We start from the raw sequence: 16905 nt of genomic DNA on the forward strand, positions 1-16905 counted from the left end.
ATTCAGCTTCCATATCCTCCCCGAGCGCTTCATATAGAAACATCAAAAACATAAATATTATCAAAGTGAGGAATAATGAGACTTCAACATGATGTCAATTATAAAAAGTGCAGCAGGTTTTATTTAAGAGAAGTTACAAAACATAAATATTTCAGCAACAGAACAAATGAAAACACTGAATTTAAAGAGTAAAAACTGATTTACTGTACAGATATAAATATAATAAGTCTACAGTCACACACACGTCACGTCGTTATCAGAGATACAAACACAAAAAACTAGTTTCATGCACACAGTGGTCACCAGGTCAACGTTAGATTTCTAAATGAGTTTGTTTTAATGCTTAACAACCTGCAGGGGGCGTCAGAGAGGAGGAAGAAGAAGAAGGTTATCAGTTGTTATGTGCAACAATACAAAAAATATAATGTTAAAAATGTCATGTCCAGGTCCGACAGTTCTGAGTTATTTACTGTAAAATACACAAAAACAGCGAGCCGTGACGCTGCGATCAGGTCGGGGTGATTAAACCTTCAACCATCACTGACAGGAGACGTCCATGTTTGTTTTTAGAGAATGACGTGAGCAGCGTCACATGACGGCAGGTTATTGAAGTGAGTCGTTGGTGAAGTGACCGACAAAGTGAAGAGATCTTCTACGACACTGTTGCTTTATCGTCTGAGCGCTCTGAGACGTGCAGATACATCAAATATACAAGGCAGACATGTTAATCTGGAAGTACACAACTTTCTGTGGAGTCCCTCTGAGTCTCACAGCCTTTTTTAAATTACTTGATGAAACAAACTCATTTTTGCGTTAAAAACTACATGACAGTTCGTACAGCGGGTCTCAGGACTCTGTGGAACCAGAACCTGGCAGCAGGGACCGTGTCGTGTCTCCTGGCGGAGCTTAGGCCTCCTCAATGAACGGGCTGTTGTAGCAGCCGGGGGGAATGGACTTCAGGATTTCGTCCAGGTTGGCGATGTCTGCCAGGATGGTGTCGATGTCCACGTTGATGCCGGTCAGCTGGCGTCGCTGGGCCGCCTCCTTCTGCTCCATGTCCTGGAGACGAGGCCTCAGATTCCCCTCCACGTCTCTCTGAGCGCCGGCCAGAGAGTCCTCCAGCTGCTTCAGACGGTCCTCGTCCACCACGCCAGTCTCATCTGAGGAGAAGAAGAAGAAGAAGAAGAAGAAGAAGAAGAAGAAGAAGAAGAATTAGAAGAAGAAGAAGAAGAAGAAGAAGGAGAAGAAGAAGAAGAGGGTCAGAAAGAAGCTTTAATCTGTCCTGTAACTGTGACTTTAACCGGTATGAGGAGACCTTTGGCCACTTGGGGGCAGCAGAACATTGTTAACATTAGTTTGGAGCCAAAATGTGTGAAAGTAAATAAATAAATAAATAAATGGTACCAACAAACATTTATAAAATCTTACACAAATTGATATTTTCTTTTTTAAATTGCTTCTGTATTTATTTAGCTTTTATCACATTTGTATTCCTGTTTTAATTTGTTCATTTTATTTACTGAGTTATATATTTTTAAATGTTTTCGCTTATGTATTTATTTATGTTACTTCCCCTTTGCATTTTGGAAAATAACTAATACATTAATAAGTTTAAAAATTAATAAATTGACCAATAAAAAACAAATCGGTTGGTGAATAAACAGAGGAAATCATGAAAAGGGAAAATAATACATAAATAAATATGTTTAAAAAATAATCAATGAATAAATTACATAAATAATAATTTGGGGAAATATTACAAAGGTAAATAAAAGCAGAAGCGAATTAAAACAGAAATATACATGTATGTCACATTTTATAAATTAATTGTTGCCGACTTTATTTTAAATATTATTTTAAGATAAAGTTTTATTCTGGCAGCTTCAGTCCTCCATATAAAAAATATATAACAGCCAAAAACAATAATCTGAAAGCTAAATGCTAAATGCTAACGTGGCCGAGAGGAAATATGATTTATTGTTTAGATAAAAACTTGTTTGTGTGTTTTACTTTAAAAACATCATGTTTGACTCATTTTATGACACAAGGACCATCGAACCACCTTCACAGATCGGATCAGTAGAAGACAGAGCGGCTCGGTTCTGTTCAGTAAGTAAAGTTGGACTCACTCATGTTGGCCAGCAGGGCGGCGATGTCTCGCAGTGTGTTTCCCACAGCAGCTCGGGTCTGTTGGGCGTTGTTGAGCGCTGCAGCCGCTCCGACCGCCGCCTGCCGAGGAAACGTGGACATCACTCAGTGTTTCTACAGCCGGCTGTGACTCTCACAGACGGGACCAAGTATTCAGATACTCTGCTTCAGTAAAAGTACTAAAACCACACAGTAAATACTGTTCCAAGTACATTTATACATTTAATACGTGTGTGGAAGTCAAACCAGCAAAATGTACTAAAGTATTCAAAGTAAAAGTACTTGTGTAAACTGTTGGGTAGTTTGATTCATAAAGACTCTTCTCATGTTTTGTTTGTAAAAATCTTCATCTGTAAAGTAACTAGTAACTAAAAATACAGATAAATGTAGTGGAGTAAGTACAATAATCCCCTCTGGGATGTAGTTGCGTAAAAGTAGAGAATAGCATGAAATGGTAATACCAAAAGTAAAGTACAAGGGACTGAAAACTGTTCTGAAGTACAGTACTTGATGGAATGTAACTAAGTACATTTACTCAAGTACTGTGCTGAAGTACGCTTTCAGGGTACTTGTACTTCACTTGAGTATTTCCATTTTCTGCTTCTTTATACCTCCACTCCACCACATTTATCTATTTACTTTAGTTACTAGTTACTTTACAGATTACATTTTTAAATGAATGTATTTTCTCAGTTTATACAAACATGTAACTATATGATCAGTTACTTTACTGATACTTTGATACTTAACTACATTTAACATCAGATACTTTAATACTTTTACTCGTGCATATGTGACTTTCACTTTTACCAAAGTAGTATTTTAACACCAGATCTTTACTTCTACTCCAGTATGACTTGTGGGTACTTTTTACTACACTGAGTACTTAGTTACATTTCATCCCTGGGCCCTCACCTGTTCAGCGTCAGCCTCCAGCGTCCTGGCAGCGTCCAGCTCAGACTTCAGGTCTTCAGCTGCAGCGACGGCCTTCGTCTTCAGATCCTTTGAGTCTCGGTTCAGTTTGCTGGCTTCGTTCAGAAGAGAAACCGGAGACGGAAGAGATCCAACTGCCCCCTGAAGGACGAACACGACACAGTCAGTCATCAACACTTTGTTTCACAGCAGCCGGCAGACGGACGGGTCTTTGTGAGAATATCAACTGCCCTCAAACTGTGAACAACCACCAGGTGGAGCCAGAACCACACACCTGCAGCTCCACCGCAGCCTCCTGCAGGTGGCGACACTCATACAATGATTCAGAAAAAGGTTTTTTAAACGTCGTTGGACACAGAAGAAGAAACTGGAATCCATCTTCTCATCTAACTCTGGTTGCTTTATTAGAGCGGTGATGATTGGTGGTTACCTCCAGACCGTTGAGCTGGTTCTCCAGCATGTTGATGCTTTCCAGTGCCTTGTTGTAATCGTTGGACACGTCTCCCAGGACGAACTGCGTCTCATCGTTGTTGCTGACGGCCTGCTGGATGGTGGCATTGATGCCGGGAAGACGTTTGATGGCGGCGTCAGCCAGAGCTTTGCCGTCGGCGATCTGCTGATCAAACCCTGTGGAGGAAGACGAGGAGTCAGTCTGGAGCTTTTAGAGGTTTCAGAGAAAACAAAGAGTCTCTTCAGTCGGTCTGTTTACCTTTCAGGGTGTTCAGGGCGTCGTCCAGCTCCTCGGTGTTGCTGTTGATGCGGTTCAGAGCAGCTTCAGCGTCGGCCTTGGCGACGTCCACTCTGTCCACCAGCTTGTTGGCGTCCTGCAGAGGAAACACATGAACACCAACATACTGAGACACAACTCAACAACAAAAATGTGACGAATAAAGCTCTGCAGACAGGAAAGTGTTTGTACTTCAGCAGTCTGTACGACACAAATGTGATGATTCATTTTACCTGATTCTTGTTTTTTTAGTTTATGATTGTTTCATTTTGATGATTTTCTGTTTTTCTGTTTATTGTTCCAGTTGATGTTGGACAGTTTGTGTCCCATCAGTTCACTTCTCATGAAACCTTGTTGACATAGTGACTTAGCAAACAGCTAACATGCTAGCTAACAGGTAATATATGAGGGCATTCTGCCAAAACAGGATATCAAGCTAACTGGATTACTACTAGTTAGCTAACAGGCCTGGACTAGATTTCCATAATCCTTCAGTACCTGCTGAGCGATCTTGCCCTTGGCCAGCAGGTCCTCGGTGGCGGCCTTGTCTCGCTGCACGCCGTCCCGCAGCGCCCTGAAGCCTGAGATGTTCTCGTCCACTGCATCTCTCAGACCGCCCAACTTGGAAACCATGGTGTCTGCTGCCTCCTGAGCATGATGGGAGAACACAGAAGGTAAGAGACTGAACAGAACTTACAGAACTTTCTCATGAATTTCTTCAGTCAGGACTCTTTGTTTTAAAGGTGAACTTTACATTTTATCCTCCAGTTACCTTCAGGGACGGTGGGATTCCTCGCTCCATGTTGGCGATGTCTTTCAGCATGCCGTCTGCCATTTTGCTCTCGTCTCTGGCCTCGCTGCTGAGCCGGGATGCCTGGTCCTCCAAACTCTTCACCCGGGTTGAAGTCTGATCATACCTGAACACACACAGACATCATCAGTTTAGAGTGTCGCTACAGATTATTGAACTATACGACCAGATCATTTATTGTTCTTCCATCAGGAAACACAGGTCCTAATCATCTCAGCATTCAGACTGACAGAAGGGACTCACATGGTTTTCAGGTCTCCGATCAGCTCTTTGACTTTGTTCTCTTTGTTCATGAGGTTTCGAACCAGAGCCAGACTCTTCTGCGAGTCACTCAGAGCGTCGGTTGCAGTTCGCTCCACATCGTCAGCCGTCGTCTGGTGTCTGCAGGACGGAGAGACGGGAAATAGTGAAGACAGAAACGTATAACACGATGTAACGGACCTGTTGTCAGTTCATCAATAAAGTGAAGCACATGAAGAGAACATGTTGGACTTACTTATCAGCCAGACTCATAGCTGTGTCCACCAAAGGGGAGAGGAAGTTTGAGCCCACAGGAGCGTCTCTGAGAGGAACCTCCTGACAGGAAGGGAGAGAAAAGCAGGATTTAGAGAAAAGTATAGTCAGTGGACACACATCAGACCTCCGGCAGTCTGATTCAGTGTTAGTACGACTGCATCACATCGCCTTACAGCTGCTCTGAGGTCGGCCTTGGCCTCGTCCAGTTTGCGTTTCATCTCCTCCATGAGAGTCTGAACCTCCTCCACCTTCGTCTTGTACGTCTGCTGTTGTTGTTTGATGTCGTCCGCTGCGTTGGCCATGTTTTGGATCTCCTGCCCCTCGGCCAGCTGACTCCTGCTGATAGATGACAGACGACCCTGCAGGCTCTTCTCCGATCCTATTGGACACAGGAGGTGTGAAGTCATTTTCTGGTAATGTTGTCATCATACGTGTCGTTAAAGATCAGGAAGTGTTGTCTTACCTGCGAGCCGGTTGGTGTCGTCCTGCAGTTTGTCCACCAGCTTCTTGGTGGCACTCAGAGCAGCCTCAATCTCAGCAGTGTTGGTGGGCTTCAAGTCTCCATCCATGTTTGAGAACAGAGTCTCCAGCTCCTTCAGTTTGGCAGCGTAAGCCTCCATCTGAAACAAACAAGTTCAACAAATTCATTTACAACTGTTGTCTGGTTTCAACATGATCCCTAATGTCACATATTAACATGGTGAGTTCATGTTATTAATGTCATTAATGTGATGGGCTCAGTTTTCACAGCTCTACCTTTGACTTGATGGGGCTGAAACAGGCGGGACAGTTGGACCGTTGGCACCTGAGACCCTCGAAGCCCGGTCTGCACCGACAGCGACCCAAATCATCACACTGTTGGGACTCAGATCCCTGAACGTCACAGGCACATGCTGGTCCACAAAACAAGACGGGAAACAACTGTTAATAACCTTGAAGTCTTTCGACCTTTACATCTTAAATTAAGAGCGTGTGATGTGACAAAATCACTGATTATGTAGGAAATCAGTTGATCAGTTTAATTTTTTCGTCTGTTTGACGTCGTTCTTACGTTTGCAGGCGTCGGTGGCTCGGCTGTGGTAGAAACCTCTCACACAGTCCTCACAGTTCCAACCCTTCGTGTTGTTCAGACACTTCAGACATTCGCCGCTGCGGCGATCGCAGCTTCCCGCCACTCTGACATCAATGTGGCCGTTACATTCGCAGGGCTGACAGGACTGCGGCAAAGTGTCCCCCCGTTGAGGTTCACCGTAGAAACCCTCCTTACAGACGTCACAGCGAGGACCTGAAGGAGGATACAAACACTTTATTATCATACTGTTGAGACTTTAATATCAGTCATTTGATATATCAGATATTTGGTCTGAGTCAGCTAGAGCAGTTTGATCAATTGATTTCTAATATTATCAATCAAACCGGTTTCTAATCTCATGTAACGTAATAATCCTGACACCTACCGGTGGTCCCGGTTGGACAGCCGTCACAACGTGGCACCAGCGATCCAGCGGCCAGCGAGCAGGACACTCCCTCCGGACAGGGACACTTCACGCAGGTACGAGGCTGCCCGGGGTCACGGTACGACCCGTCAGGGCAGCTCAGCTCTCCGGGGGTCTCGTCAGCAGAGTAACAGTCTCCGGTCTGCGGGTCACAGCTGCCTCCTCTGCAGCTGCAGGGCTCACAGGGGCTGAAGGCTCCGTCCGCAGGAATCCTGCGTTTGAAACCGGCTGAGCATCGCTCGCAGAACTCGCCCTCATATCCCGGCGGGCAGCTGCAGGTCTGAACCCAACGGGCAGGGACACCGTCGCCACGGCGAGCCGACGCCAGCTGCACATTGTCAAGGTAACCACGTCCTGAACAGACAACAATCAATAAAGATCAGCCTCCAAATATTCAGAAACAGACAGGAGCTGATGATGGAGCTCATTTTAAAAAATAAAAACAAGAATGTAATTTTATGGAGCTGCGTGTGACTGCTGAAGCTCACCATTTTCACCAAATGTTGCTCGGATCTTGATGGCGGTGAGGTTCTGTAGAAGCTTCTGGAACTGGAAGGAAGAGATCTGAGGCCTCCACCTGCTGCCAGGCTGCTCATCCAGTCTGTTCAGAAGAGACAGAAGATATGATTTCACTCTGAACCGCTGGTATCGGATCAGTCCTGCAGTCCTGCCACAAACACCAGGTCACATGACTTTGTTCTTTCATGAAACAAGTTTCTTCAGCTTCACTCTTTCAGTAAATCTAACATTTCTACTTGTTCTGGATACTGAACCAGGTTCCCTCAACTGTGACGGACAAGAATGTTCTGACCTGAATTATTGTCTGACCTGAAACTGTATTTGATCTTCTGTCCACAGGGGACGATGGACCGCAGGTCACCCAGCGAGGCTGAGACTCGTAGACCGGCACCTTCCAGGATCACATCATTGGTGGACGGGTGTCGGACGCCGCGGTCCAGACGCAGTGAGAAGGAAAAGTTCTGACCATAACTCAGCAACTGGTTCCCCAGGTAAGGAGCTGTAGAAGAGGAGAGACACGCCTGGTCAGGACAGGACAGGACATGACAGGACAGGAAAGGAAGAAATTAGCAGATAATAGGAGGAGGAGGAGTAGGCGGGGTTTGTTCTCACCTGGGGCGTACAGGTAAAGTGGCAGGCTGTTCTTGGAGATCACCTCCAGGTCCCGGTATTTTGGTGACCAGCGGAAGTGAACGTCATCAGGCGTAACGCCCTGCACTGTCGCCGCCCTCCAACCCTCCGGACCTGAAAATACAACACAGTCTGTCACCTCACACGTTATCACAGTGTTATCTGGACTTTTATTTTGTAAACTCAACCCAGAATCCACTGTTCACTGCTGAAATTGTTAGGGCTCTTTTATTCTGAAGGAGAGAGGTGAAAGGTTACCCTCGGTGAAGGTGGAGGTGATGCTGTGGACCGAGTAACCGGACCGTGCAGAACAACTGCTGCTGTGTCCGTAACAGAAACATGGTGAGGTCAAACTCCCAGAATCCTCTCTGGGCTGACGTCTGAAAAACACAACAATCAACAGGAAGTTAGACCCACAACTTTTAAAAAACATTTCCTGAAGACGATTTATTTGTGTCCCTTTGCTGAAGACATTTTTGTGAGAGTGACTCTGAAAGGAGCTGAAGTGTCAGCTAAAGCTAAAGTGCTGAGCGGAGTTGAAGTGTTGCTTCATTAAAGAGCCGCTGGTGTAAATGTGAGATTATTTTAAGGAGTCTGTGTTTCGTCACCTTTGCGGGCAGCCGTTCGGTCCGATCTTGGATCCGTCCAGGCAGCGGTTGCATTTGTCTCCTGCGACTCCTTCTCTACAGCTGCAGCGCCCCCTGCTGTCACATGTGGCACTGACAGAGCCTGGAGGGAAAGAAACAAGTTGAGAAGTCCGACCTTCATCATAACACTGAACAGTTTCCCTTTTCAAACCAGTGGGTGTGTCTTGACGACAGGTGTATGTTGTGGTTCCTCACCTGTGGGGTTGCAGCGACAGCTTGTGCAGCTCACTCCCGCCCCCTCCAGGTAGAAGCCGTCCTTGCAGCGCTCGCAGTGTCGGCCCTCAGTGTTTCCCTGGCAGTCGACGCAGTGCAGGCCCTGAGCGTCCCGCAGGCAGTATCGAGATCTCCCGTTGCAGTCGCAACGTGTGACAGCTGCAGGAGGAGAAGTCAGTTTATTTTTAATCACATTTATTCATCGTTGTTGTTGTAGAAACTGTCTTCTGTCTCTTCTGGTTGTCGACGTTTTGGGGTATTTTAGATTTTTAGATGTTGTTTTGGATTGTTTTAAGTTTTTTAATGGCAGCTGTTCGGTCGTTTTGTCTTATGTTGTTTGTAACTTGTTGTCGCCGCCTTTTATTTATTCAGATAATTAAGAGCTCATCTTTTGAATGTCCTGCTCTGTTGTAGATCCATGTGGCCTTTGTGTGAATCACTTTTCTGTATAAACTCTGCTGTAAGGTAAATACTATGATTAACAAAATATAGATATCCAACTTAACACATAAACTAAAGGATATAAACTGCTGCGTACAGAGTCACAATATAATATAAACAACATTCAGGTGATTGATTCTGAGAGTCGAAGCAGTTCAGGAGCTGAAAATGAAAACCTGAGCAGGAATAACTGAAGTAAATACACAAATCTGATCAAACAGTCAGTAAAAACCAGAGTTTTTGGGTTCCTGAAAAGCCCTCTGAGGTTTAACCAGCATTACAGATGTTTACAGAGGCTGAGGCGTCTCGTATGATCTGTGGTTTGTTCACAGATCTCAGAGAGAGCTGCAGACAAATCATCATCCACAGAGTCCCACCCACACCAGCCAACGCCTCGTCTGCCTGCAGAGATCTGAGAAGACTTCATCCATAAAAGCTTCATTTAAATTCACCATCAACAGGCTGCTACTTGTTGCTGCTGTAGCAAAGAGCCGTGCAGCCTGTAGAGGTAAAGTTACGTAATGACAGGGAGGGAAACTGAATCAGGGGCCTGAACCAACCTGCAGGACGAGCTGACGGAGCAAATATATGTCTTAAATACATATTATTTGGCTTCAGTTTAAATGACTGAGAGAAATTAATCTCCTGACACGTGATTTGGTTTGAGAAGCTTTGTGAGTGATTGACGACATGCAGGATGAGTTGGTAAACTGCTGTGGCTCATTAGCTAACTGTTAGCGGCTCTTACCTTGATTTGAAAAATCTTTAAAAAGAGCTGCTGTTATAAACCCAAGACGTGCTGTCCAGTTAGCTTGGTAGCTAACTGGACAGCACGTTTATTCAGAGATATATTTGTAGAAAAGGTTTTTCTCTGTCTTTCTTTTTGTTGAAGCAATTAAAAATAGAGCTAACGTTATCAAACCAACACAGCTCGGCTACTTTTATTGTTAACAAGAAACAGAAAGTTGCTACTTCCCCTAGTTAGCTGACCAGCTACAAGTTAACTAGCTATCAGTTTCCAGGTCTGGGATGTGTTTAGCCTAGCTTAGCACAAAGACTGGAAGCTCAATCAAAAGAGAAAAAAGCCACAAAATCTGTCTGGCGTTGGTGTTTTAATCAGATTTAGGACTTTTCAACATGTCAAAGTTAAATCACCTTCACAGGCTCGTTGGTCACCTCATCAGTGTTTGACTCTGCAGGTCTAATGTGAGCGTTCACAGGTGAGGTGACTTTAAGGTGCGTCTGTTTGTTCGTCTGTCTGACCGTCGGGACGCGGTTCACCTCAGATCAGCCTCTGATTCAGGCTTCATGTAGCGACAGCAGACTTAGCGCTCGGTCACTGCGGTTCACAGTACAGCAGGGAGTGACTCACTGTGATAACACTTCATGTTCAGAGATGAGCTCAGCTCTTACAGCTTTTATGAGACAGTTTCCAACTTGTGTGTCTGGAAGGATTCCTCCCTCAACATACAGCACAGAGACAGGAAACACAACACAACACAACACAACACGACATGAGATGTTATCACCCGAGGAAACCAGAAACACACGACAAATAATCACAACCACAACCTGTTGTTACGTCACAGTCATGGAAAGTATCATGTAAAGGTTGATCCCCAGAATTCAGCAGGTCCAAATCTGTGTCCAAATGTACGTCTGAACTTAAACCCACTGTTGTGTTTGTGCTCCAGGTGACCCTGATCCCTCTTTAACAGCTCAGAAATATACTTATAACTCATTTATCACCTTTACACTTTATGATTTTCTCCTGATATCATGAGAATTAACTTTTTCCCTCAGAAAATAAGAAATGATTCCTGCTCCCACGTCTGTAAAACCTGATGATACAACAAATTATCTTAATAACTTCATCAGTGATTTGTGTGTTTTTATGCCAAAAATCATTATTCATTATTTAAAGTGATAACGTTGTGATTTGGTCATTTCTGTCTTATATAAGACGTTTTATAAAACAATGATCTTGGTAAATCAGATGATTTTGATTGAAGCGTACAGTGATGAAGTTAAGGTCCACTTCTCGCTTTGTCCAGAACTTTCTTCCACGTGAAAAAGTACCCAACAGTCATACTCGAGTATTAGTAAAGATCTGGTGTTTTTTATTTCAGTCACTGATAAAATGAATTAATTGATTTAACTCTGTTTCTCTCTGACGCAGCATGTAATCTACAAAGTAACTAGTAACTAAAGTTAACAGATACATGTGGTGGAGTATGTGTGTGTATGAGTGGAAGTATAAAGTAGCAGAAACTGTAAATAAAGTAAAGTACTCGAGTTCATGTACTCAGTTACATTCATCAGTGGATGCTGCTGCTGAGAGTTCTGTGATTATTCTGATGAGTTTCTGTTCATTTAACGTGTTTCATGTATTTTAGAAGAACGTGACAGTAAAACAGACGTCTGATGTAAAATCACATGAAAAATCTGTGACTGTGAATAAAACAGGTTTTATTCATTTAACAATTAAAATGTGAAAATGTTCAAGTTCAGAACTGTCAGTGTTTATTAGTTTGGATTAAATTAGTGATGATTAACAGCGAACTGTTTTTATACTCTGACAGTCACATGTGAACAGAGCTGATCTTATCTCCAGGTTTCAGTAATGGTCCTGTTTTATTTTCTACGTTTCGTCGTTTCCTGACTTTAGTCGTATCGCTGGAGCCTCTGACGCTGACAGTTACCTGAGCACAGCGCAGTGAGACAGGTGAGCCAGCTGAGCCGTCACTCGTCATCAGTATATCATTATAACCATGACAGGTAATAACTTCCCTCCCTCAGGGGGGAGGCAGCTCCCCTCTCACTGCTCAGGTCCAGGCCTCACCCAGGGGCCAGGGGAGGGCGGCGGCCTCACCCGGGGGCCAGGGGAGGGCGGCGGCCTCACCCGGGGGCCAGGGGAGGTTGGCGGCCTCACCCGGGGGCCAGGGGAGGGCGGCGGCCTCACCCGGGGGCCAGGGGAGGGCGGCCGCCTCACCCGGGGGCCAGGGGAGGGCGGCGGCCTCACCCGGGGGCCAGGGGAGGGCGGCCGCCTCACCCGGGGGCCAGGGGAGGGCGGCGGCCTCCCTATTTCTGTTCAGTCAGAATAAAACTGCTGAAAATGTAAAACTGATTCGATTGTGAGCTCTTCAAACTGTGAGACAGTCGAGGTAAACGGACTCAGAGTCGGCAGAAAAATTCAATTATTAATTATTGTTTCATGTGTTTTTTTTTCTGTTGGAAGCTGAACGTTTCTTTAGAGAGTTATAATTCAGAGTATCTCAGGCGTTCACTCAAAGTGTTTTACATACATGATAATAACCACCGTCATGAGGATCTGAACATTACATCACAGTTCATATCGTTTAGACTTCACATGAACGTTTCATTTTAACGTCAGTAGAAATCCTCCTGAAGACTCTGACCCTCAGTAACAGGAGCTGATGTGAGAATAAATCAGTGAATTCACTTTAATGTTCAACTTCTCTTCTTTAAAAAGTACATTTACTCAGGAAATACTCTTAATTAAGTGCAACTTTGAGTATTTCCATCTGTTACTTTATTCTTCCACTTAACTACATTTATCTGATACCTTTAGTTACTAGTTACTTTACAGATTACATTTTTAAATGAATGTATTTTCTCATCAGTCAGATAAAAACAGTGATGGTGACGATCAGCTGACTCAGTTTGTACAAACATGTAACTATAGATCAGTTACTTTACTGATACTGCGATACTTAAGTACATTTAACATCAGATACTTTAAGACTTTTACTCGAGTACTCTTCATACAGGCGACCTTCCTGATATCTAACTCCAGACCTGTACTTCTGTGAGTGCTGCTGCTCCGTGTGTCTGACGGCACATGTTCTTTGTATAATCAGTGTTGGGCTGATGGATTTAGCTTCTTACTGAGTCACAGACAGTTGAAACAGTCACAGCTCTGAAATGTTGTCGTGTGTAAACTACAAGCTGCTTTCTGGAGGCAGCAGCTGAAACTAAGCTCAGCTGTCAGTGTGAAGATGCTGAGTGAGCAGGTACTTACAGTAATATGTGTAGGTGGCCTGGGCGGCACAGACGGCAGTGAGGAGCCCGCAGAGTGAAATCCAGCTGCTGCTCTTCATGTTGTGTGAATCCTCAAAGAAATAATCAGGTCTGTGTCCGATGTCCTCTGAGCGGCACCAAGAACTCGTCCGGCTCCTCAAACCGTCTCCTTTTAACTCCTCTCCTGCTGCAGGTCCCAACACGCCGCACACACTCACATGTGATTCACACTGTACACACACACACACACACACAACGTCAGAGGATATGACTGACTGACTGTGTGTGTGTGTGTGTGTGTGTGTGTGTGGGCGTTCACTGGGATCTTCCACCATATTTACATTTTCACGACACAAAGACGTTTCACAGGACTGAGATGAGAGGGTGAACGTGAAGAGGACACACTCTGTTCCTCAAGTGGAAAATATTCCAGTTCAGACTCTAAATGAAACTGAGTGCTGCTGAACACGGGTCGGACTGAACCGGCTGGACTGGACCAATAAAACCCCATTAAACATTGCCAGGTCCTGAAGGGCCCGTCTGTGTCCAGCTGCTGTGATAAAGCTTTAGAGCCGCTGTGGTTAATGTTTATGTCTGTGTGTTGTGTCCTCGCCGCACTGCATGAAACACTTTATAGTTCCCTGTGTTGTTGTCACGTCTCATGTAGTGGTTGTACTTTACACCTGAAACAGAGAATAGAATAGATTAATTTATTGATCCCAAGCTGGGAAATGAAGGAAGTTGGTGCAGCTGTTTAAGTCTTAACTGGCTCGTTGCCTGTAACTGCATCACGACAGGAGCTCTGCGGGCCGGGGGGCCTGCGGGCCTGCGGGCCTGCGGGCCTGCGGGCCTGTGGGCCTGTGGACCGGGCCGGGCCAGCGGCACCACAACACCTCAGAACAAACGAGGTCTTTGTCCAACTTTTGACTTGAAGTGATGATTTGTTCAATCAGCTCGTTAAAACAGGTTTCTGAAAGAAACACTATCAGCAGGAAACACTTCTCCGTCATACTTTGAGGAAAGCTGAGTACTTTTACTCGAGTACTGTTCACACAGCTGACTTTCAGTTACCAGAGTAATATTTTAACTGCAGATCTTTACTTCTACTCGAGCACGACTAGCTGTGATGAAATAAATAAATAATAATCTGAAATAAAAAACACACAATCCTCTGAATGTACCTGTAATCTGATTACATCTTCTGTTCTGTAACTTTTCTGGAACACCGTTACCTTTTTTATGTATCCTAATTACATAATCCTGTTACATGTATCCCATTACTCTGAGGACTGGAGATCAATATGTTTCTGTTTTATTAAATCTGCAAAGTTACTAAAGTTATTGAATACATGTAGAGTGCAAGTACCACAGAACTATACTTAGGTACACAGTAACTTAGTAAATGTATTTAGTTACTTTCCATCACATGTATTCTTACCAGGGGTGGAAGTAACTAATTACAGATATTTGATTGTAATTAAGTCATTTTTTGAGTATTCCTTAAAACCTGTAATTGTACTTAAGTATACATTACACCATGTAATCTACTTAGTTACTTTTGAAATCATAATTGAGTACTGAGTACAATTTGAATTCATATATTAATATCGAGTCCGTCTGATCACAAACAGGCCGACAGTTTAAAAGTAACTAAGACTCTGAGAGCTCTGATTTTAATAACAGTAGTTTACTTGTAACTGAGTAATATTTCAGTAACGTAACTGAACTCGTCTTCAGTTCTGATTCTGACACTTTGGGTCTGATTCACCAGAGTCCAGAAACGTTTCTGTCATTTCTTAATACCAACAAAACTCCACCTGAGCCGCGAGCTACTCGTCTCCAGACGTCCCGTCGGTGTGTGTGTGTGTGTGTGTGTGTGTGTGTGTGTGTGCGTGCGTGTGTGTGTCCAACACTAATCAGCGCCCGCGGCTCTGATTTCTCGTTGTGCGTCTTCCTGCTGAGGATTGTTTCCATTTGTAAACTGTATCCTGAGGCTGAGGTTGTGACAGAGCAGCAGACACACCCTGCACCGCAGACACACACACACACACTCACAGTTACTCACACACACATTATGACCCATCACACACACACACCCTGTCAGTACCTGGTTACACACACAAACACTTTCCCCATCGCTAATCTGCACAAGAACCCTGCTGCAGGCCTCCACACACACACTCACACACTCACACACACACACACACACACTCACACACACACACACACACACACTCAGAGCCACGCCCGGCCTGTTCCTGTTGCCGTGTCAACACCACACCCTGAACACACACACCTTATCAACACCTGGCTGCATTTCTCAACCCTGAGTTCACTTTTTAGCTGGAATGTAACTGAGTACATTTACTCGAGTACTGTGAGGACACTGGTGACATATTTGTACTTTGTTCGTGTATTCAGGAGGAAATATTGTAGTTTTTACTCCACGACACTTAAAGTTTGTGGTTTGCTGACAGATTTTACAGGTTTTATGAAAAGTCTGTTTACTGTCCGTGTGTTTGAGTGAAAAACTGCCACAAGAAGAAACAGAAACAGGTCAAACGTCATAAATAACAACAAAACAAGGCAAAATAACAATCTGCTGTAAAATGAAAACACTGTAACAACATTTAAAACAAAGGATGAAACGTGAAAGTGTTAATAAGACTGTGCAGACGTTCACAGCAGGAGGGACACGAGGCATGTAGACAAACAAAACAACACCGAGGCAGCCATCTTGGATCTGTATAATTATATATATATATACATATGTATATATATATATATTTACATATATATATATATATGTGTATATTTGATAAGTAGGATACAACAGGAAACGAGGCATTTTAAACTGGACGTCAGCAGCTTGTTGAGGAGCAGACGGATCACAGAGGGCTGAAGGATGATGTATTATCAGAGTATCTGGTCTCTGACCGTCTCTTCTCTCACTGACAACAGTGAAACTACAGACGCAGTTTGATGATGTCATATGAATGTAGTTTTAAAGTTTTCTTCATGTTTGTTTGGACTCTTCTCAGACTTCCTTCCTCTCTGACTCTGCTGAAGTTACAGCGACAGGCGAGCAGATGCAACGTTCCCTCGAGGACGCCGGTCCTCTTGTTTATCTGCTCAGGCTCAGTGTCTCTGTAAGTGGGTCATAGTGAAACAGTTAGTTTGGGACGAGCAGGTCTCAGGACCACGGGCTTTGTCCTCACTGCAGCAGCCCACGGCTCAGGGCCGACCTGTGGCCCTCTGCTGCATGTCATCACCGTTTCCCGTGAGTCCTGAGCTGCCCCATGAAAAACCCATGAAAAGGTGAAAAACACAATAAAAACCAACAACTTTAAATCAAAATCATCTGAATAATGAAAAGCACCAAGTCTGTATTCATCAGAAAAGCACCAACGAGAGCCTGAGCTGGAGGACACATCAGAGATACCTGCTCAGCTTTTATTCCTTACAGGCTCCTGATGCTTCCACACTGGATCAGTCAGTCTGAACACGAGCGAGCGTGTTCAGAACCAAACCAGAACCTGCTCACAGCCGATCACCCCATCAAGTTATTGATTATTATATTTAAGATACACATCAAGGAGGAACATGTTCCTGATGATTTCAGGTTTATTTTATTTTATATAATTATGATGTTTATTATTACAAACCCATTCAGGGTTCTGTAACACCAGTCTGGTCAGTCCCACTCCGGTCCAGTAGGCGGCGGTACTGCAGGGAACACGGACCGGCAGTGATCTTCAGAACACGGACGCTGTGGTGAAGCCA

General features: G+C 44.3%; 1 protein-coding gene across 1 annotated transcript; it reads right to left on the bottom strand.

The window, feature by feature from the left end:
- Positions 1-122: 122 nt before the first annotated feature.
- Positions 123-13264, bottom strand: lamc2 (laminin, gamma 2). Its single transcript, XM_073491580.1, has 21 exons — positions 13124-13264; positions 8623-8799; positions 8389-8509; positions 8039-8160; positions 7763-7894; positions 7460-7649; positions 7120-7232; positions 6593-6985; positions 6187-6420; positions 5892-6028; positions 5599-5755; positions 5309-5514; positions 5116-5195; positions 4863-5000; positions 4581-4725; positions 4307-4456; positions 3791-3905; positions 3512-3708; positions 3064-3222; positions 2130-2229; positions 123-1160 (listed from the first exon to the last, which is right to left on the bottom strand). Exons 1-21 carry the CDS (start codon positions 13200-13202, stop codon positions 907-909), a joined length of 3399 nt encoding a protein of 1132 aa, XP_073347681.1. The 5' UTR covers positions 13203-13264; the 3' UTR covers positions 123-906.
- Positions 13265-16905: the final 3641 nt, after the last annotated feature.

This window comes from Pagrus major, chromosome 21 (assembly GCF_040436345.1).
Source record: "Pagrus major chromosome 21, Pma_NU_1.0".
In the NCBI taxonomy this organism is placed as follows: Eukaryota; Metazoa; Chordata; class Actinopteri; order Spariformes; family Sparidae; genus Pagrus; species Pagrus major.

What these genes read in the sequence shown, in the direction of transcription:
- lamc2 (XM_073491580.1), bottom strand. Translation starts at nt 13,202, where the DNA reads ATGAAGAGCAGCAGCTGGATTTCACTCTGCGGGCTCCTCACTGCCGTC. An exon ending in CTGTCGCTGCAACCCCACAG is followed by an intron (nt 8,510 to 8,622) that starts GTGAGGAACCAC and finishes CTTTCCCTCCAG; the next exon opens with GCTCTGTCAGTGCCACATGT. An exon ending in ACCAGCTCAACGGTCTGGAG is followed by an intron (nt 3,223 to 3,511) that starts GTAACCACCAAT and finishes TTCGTCCTTCAG; the next exon opens with GGGGCAGTTGGATCTCTTCC.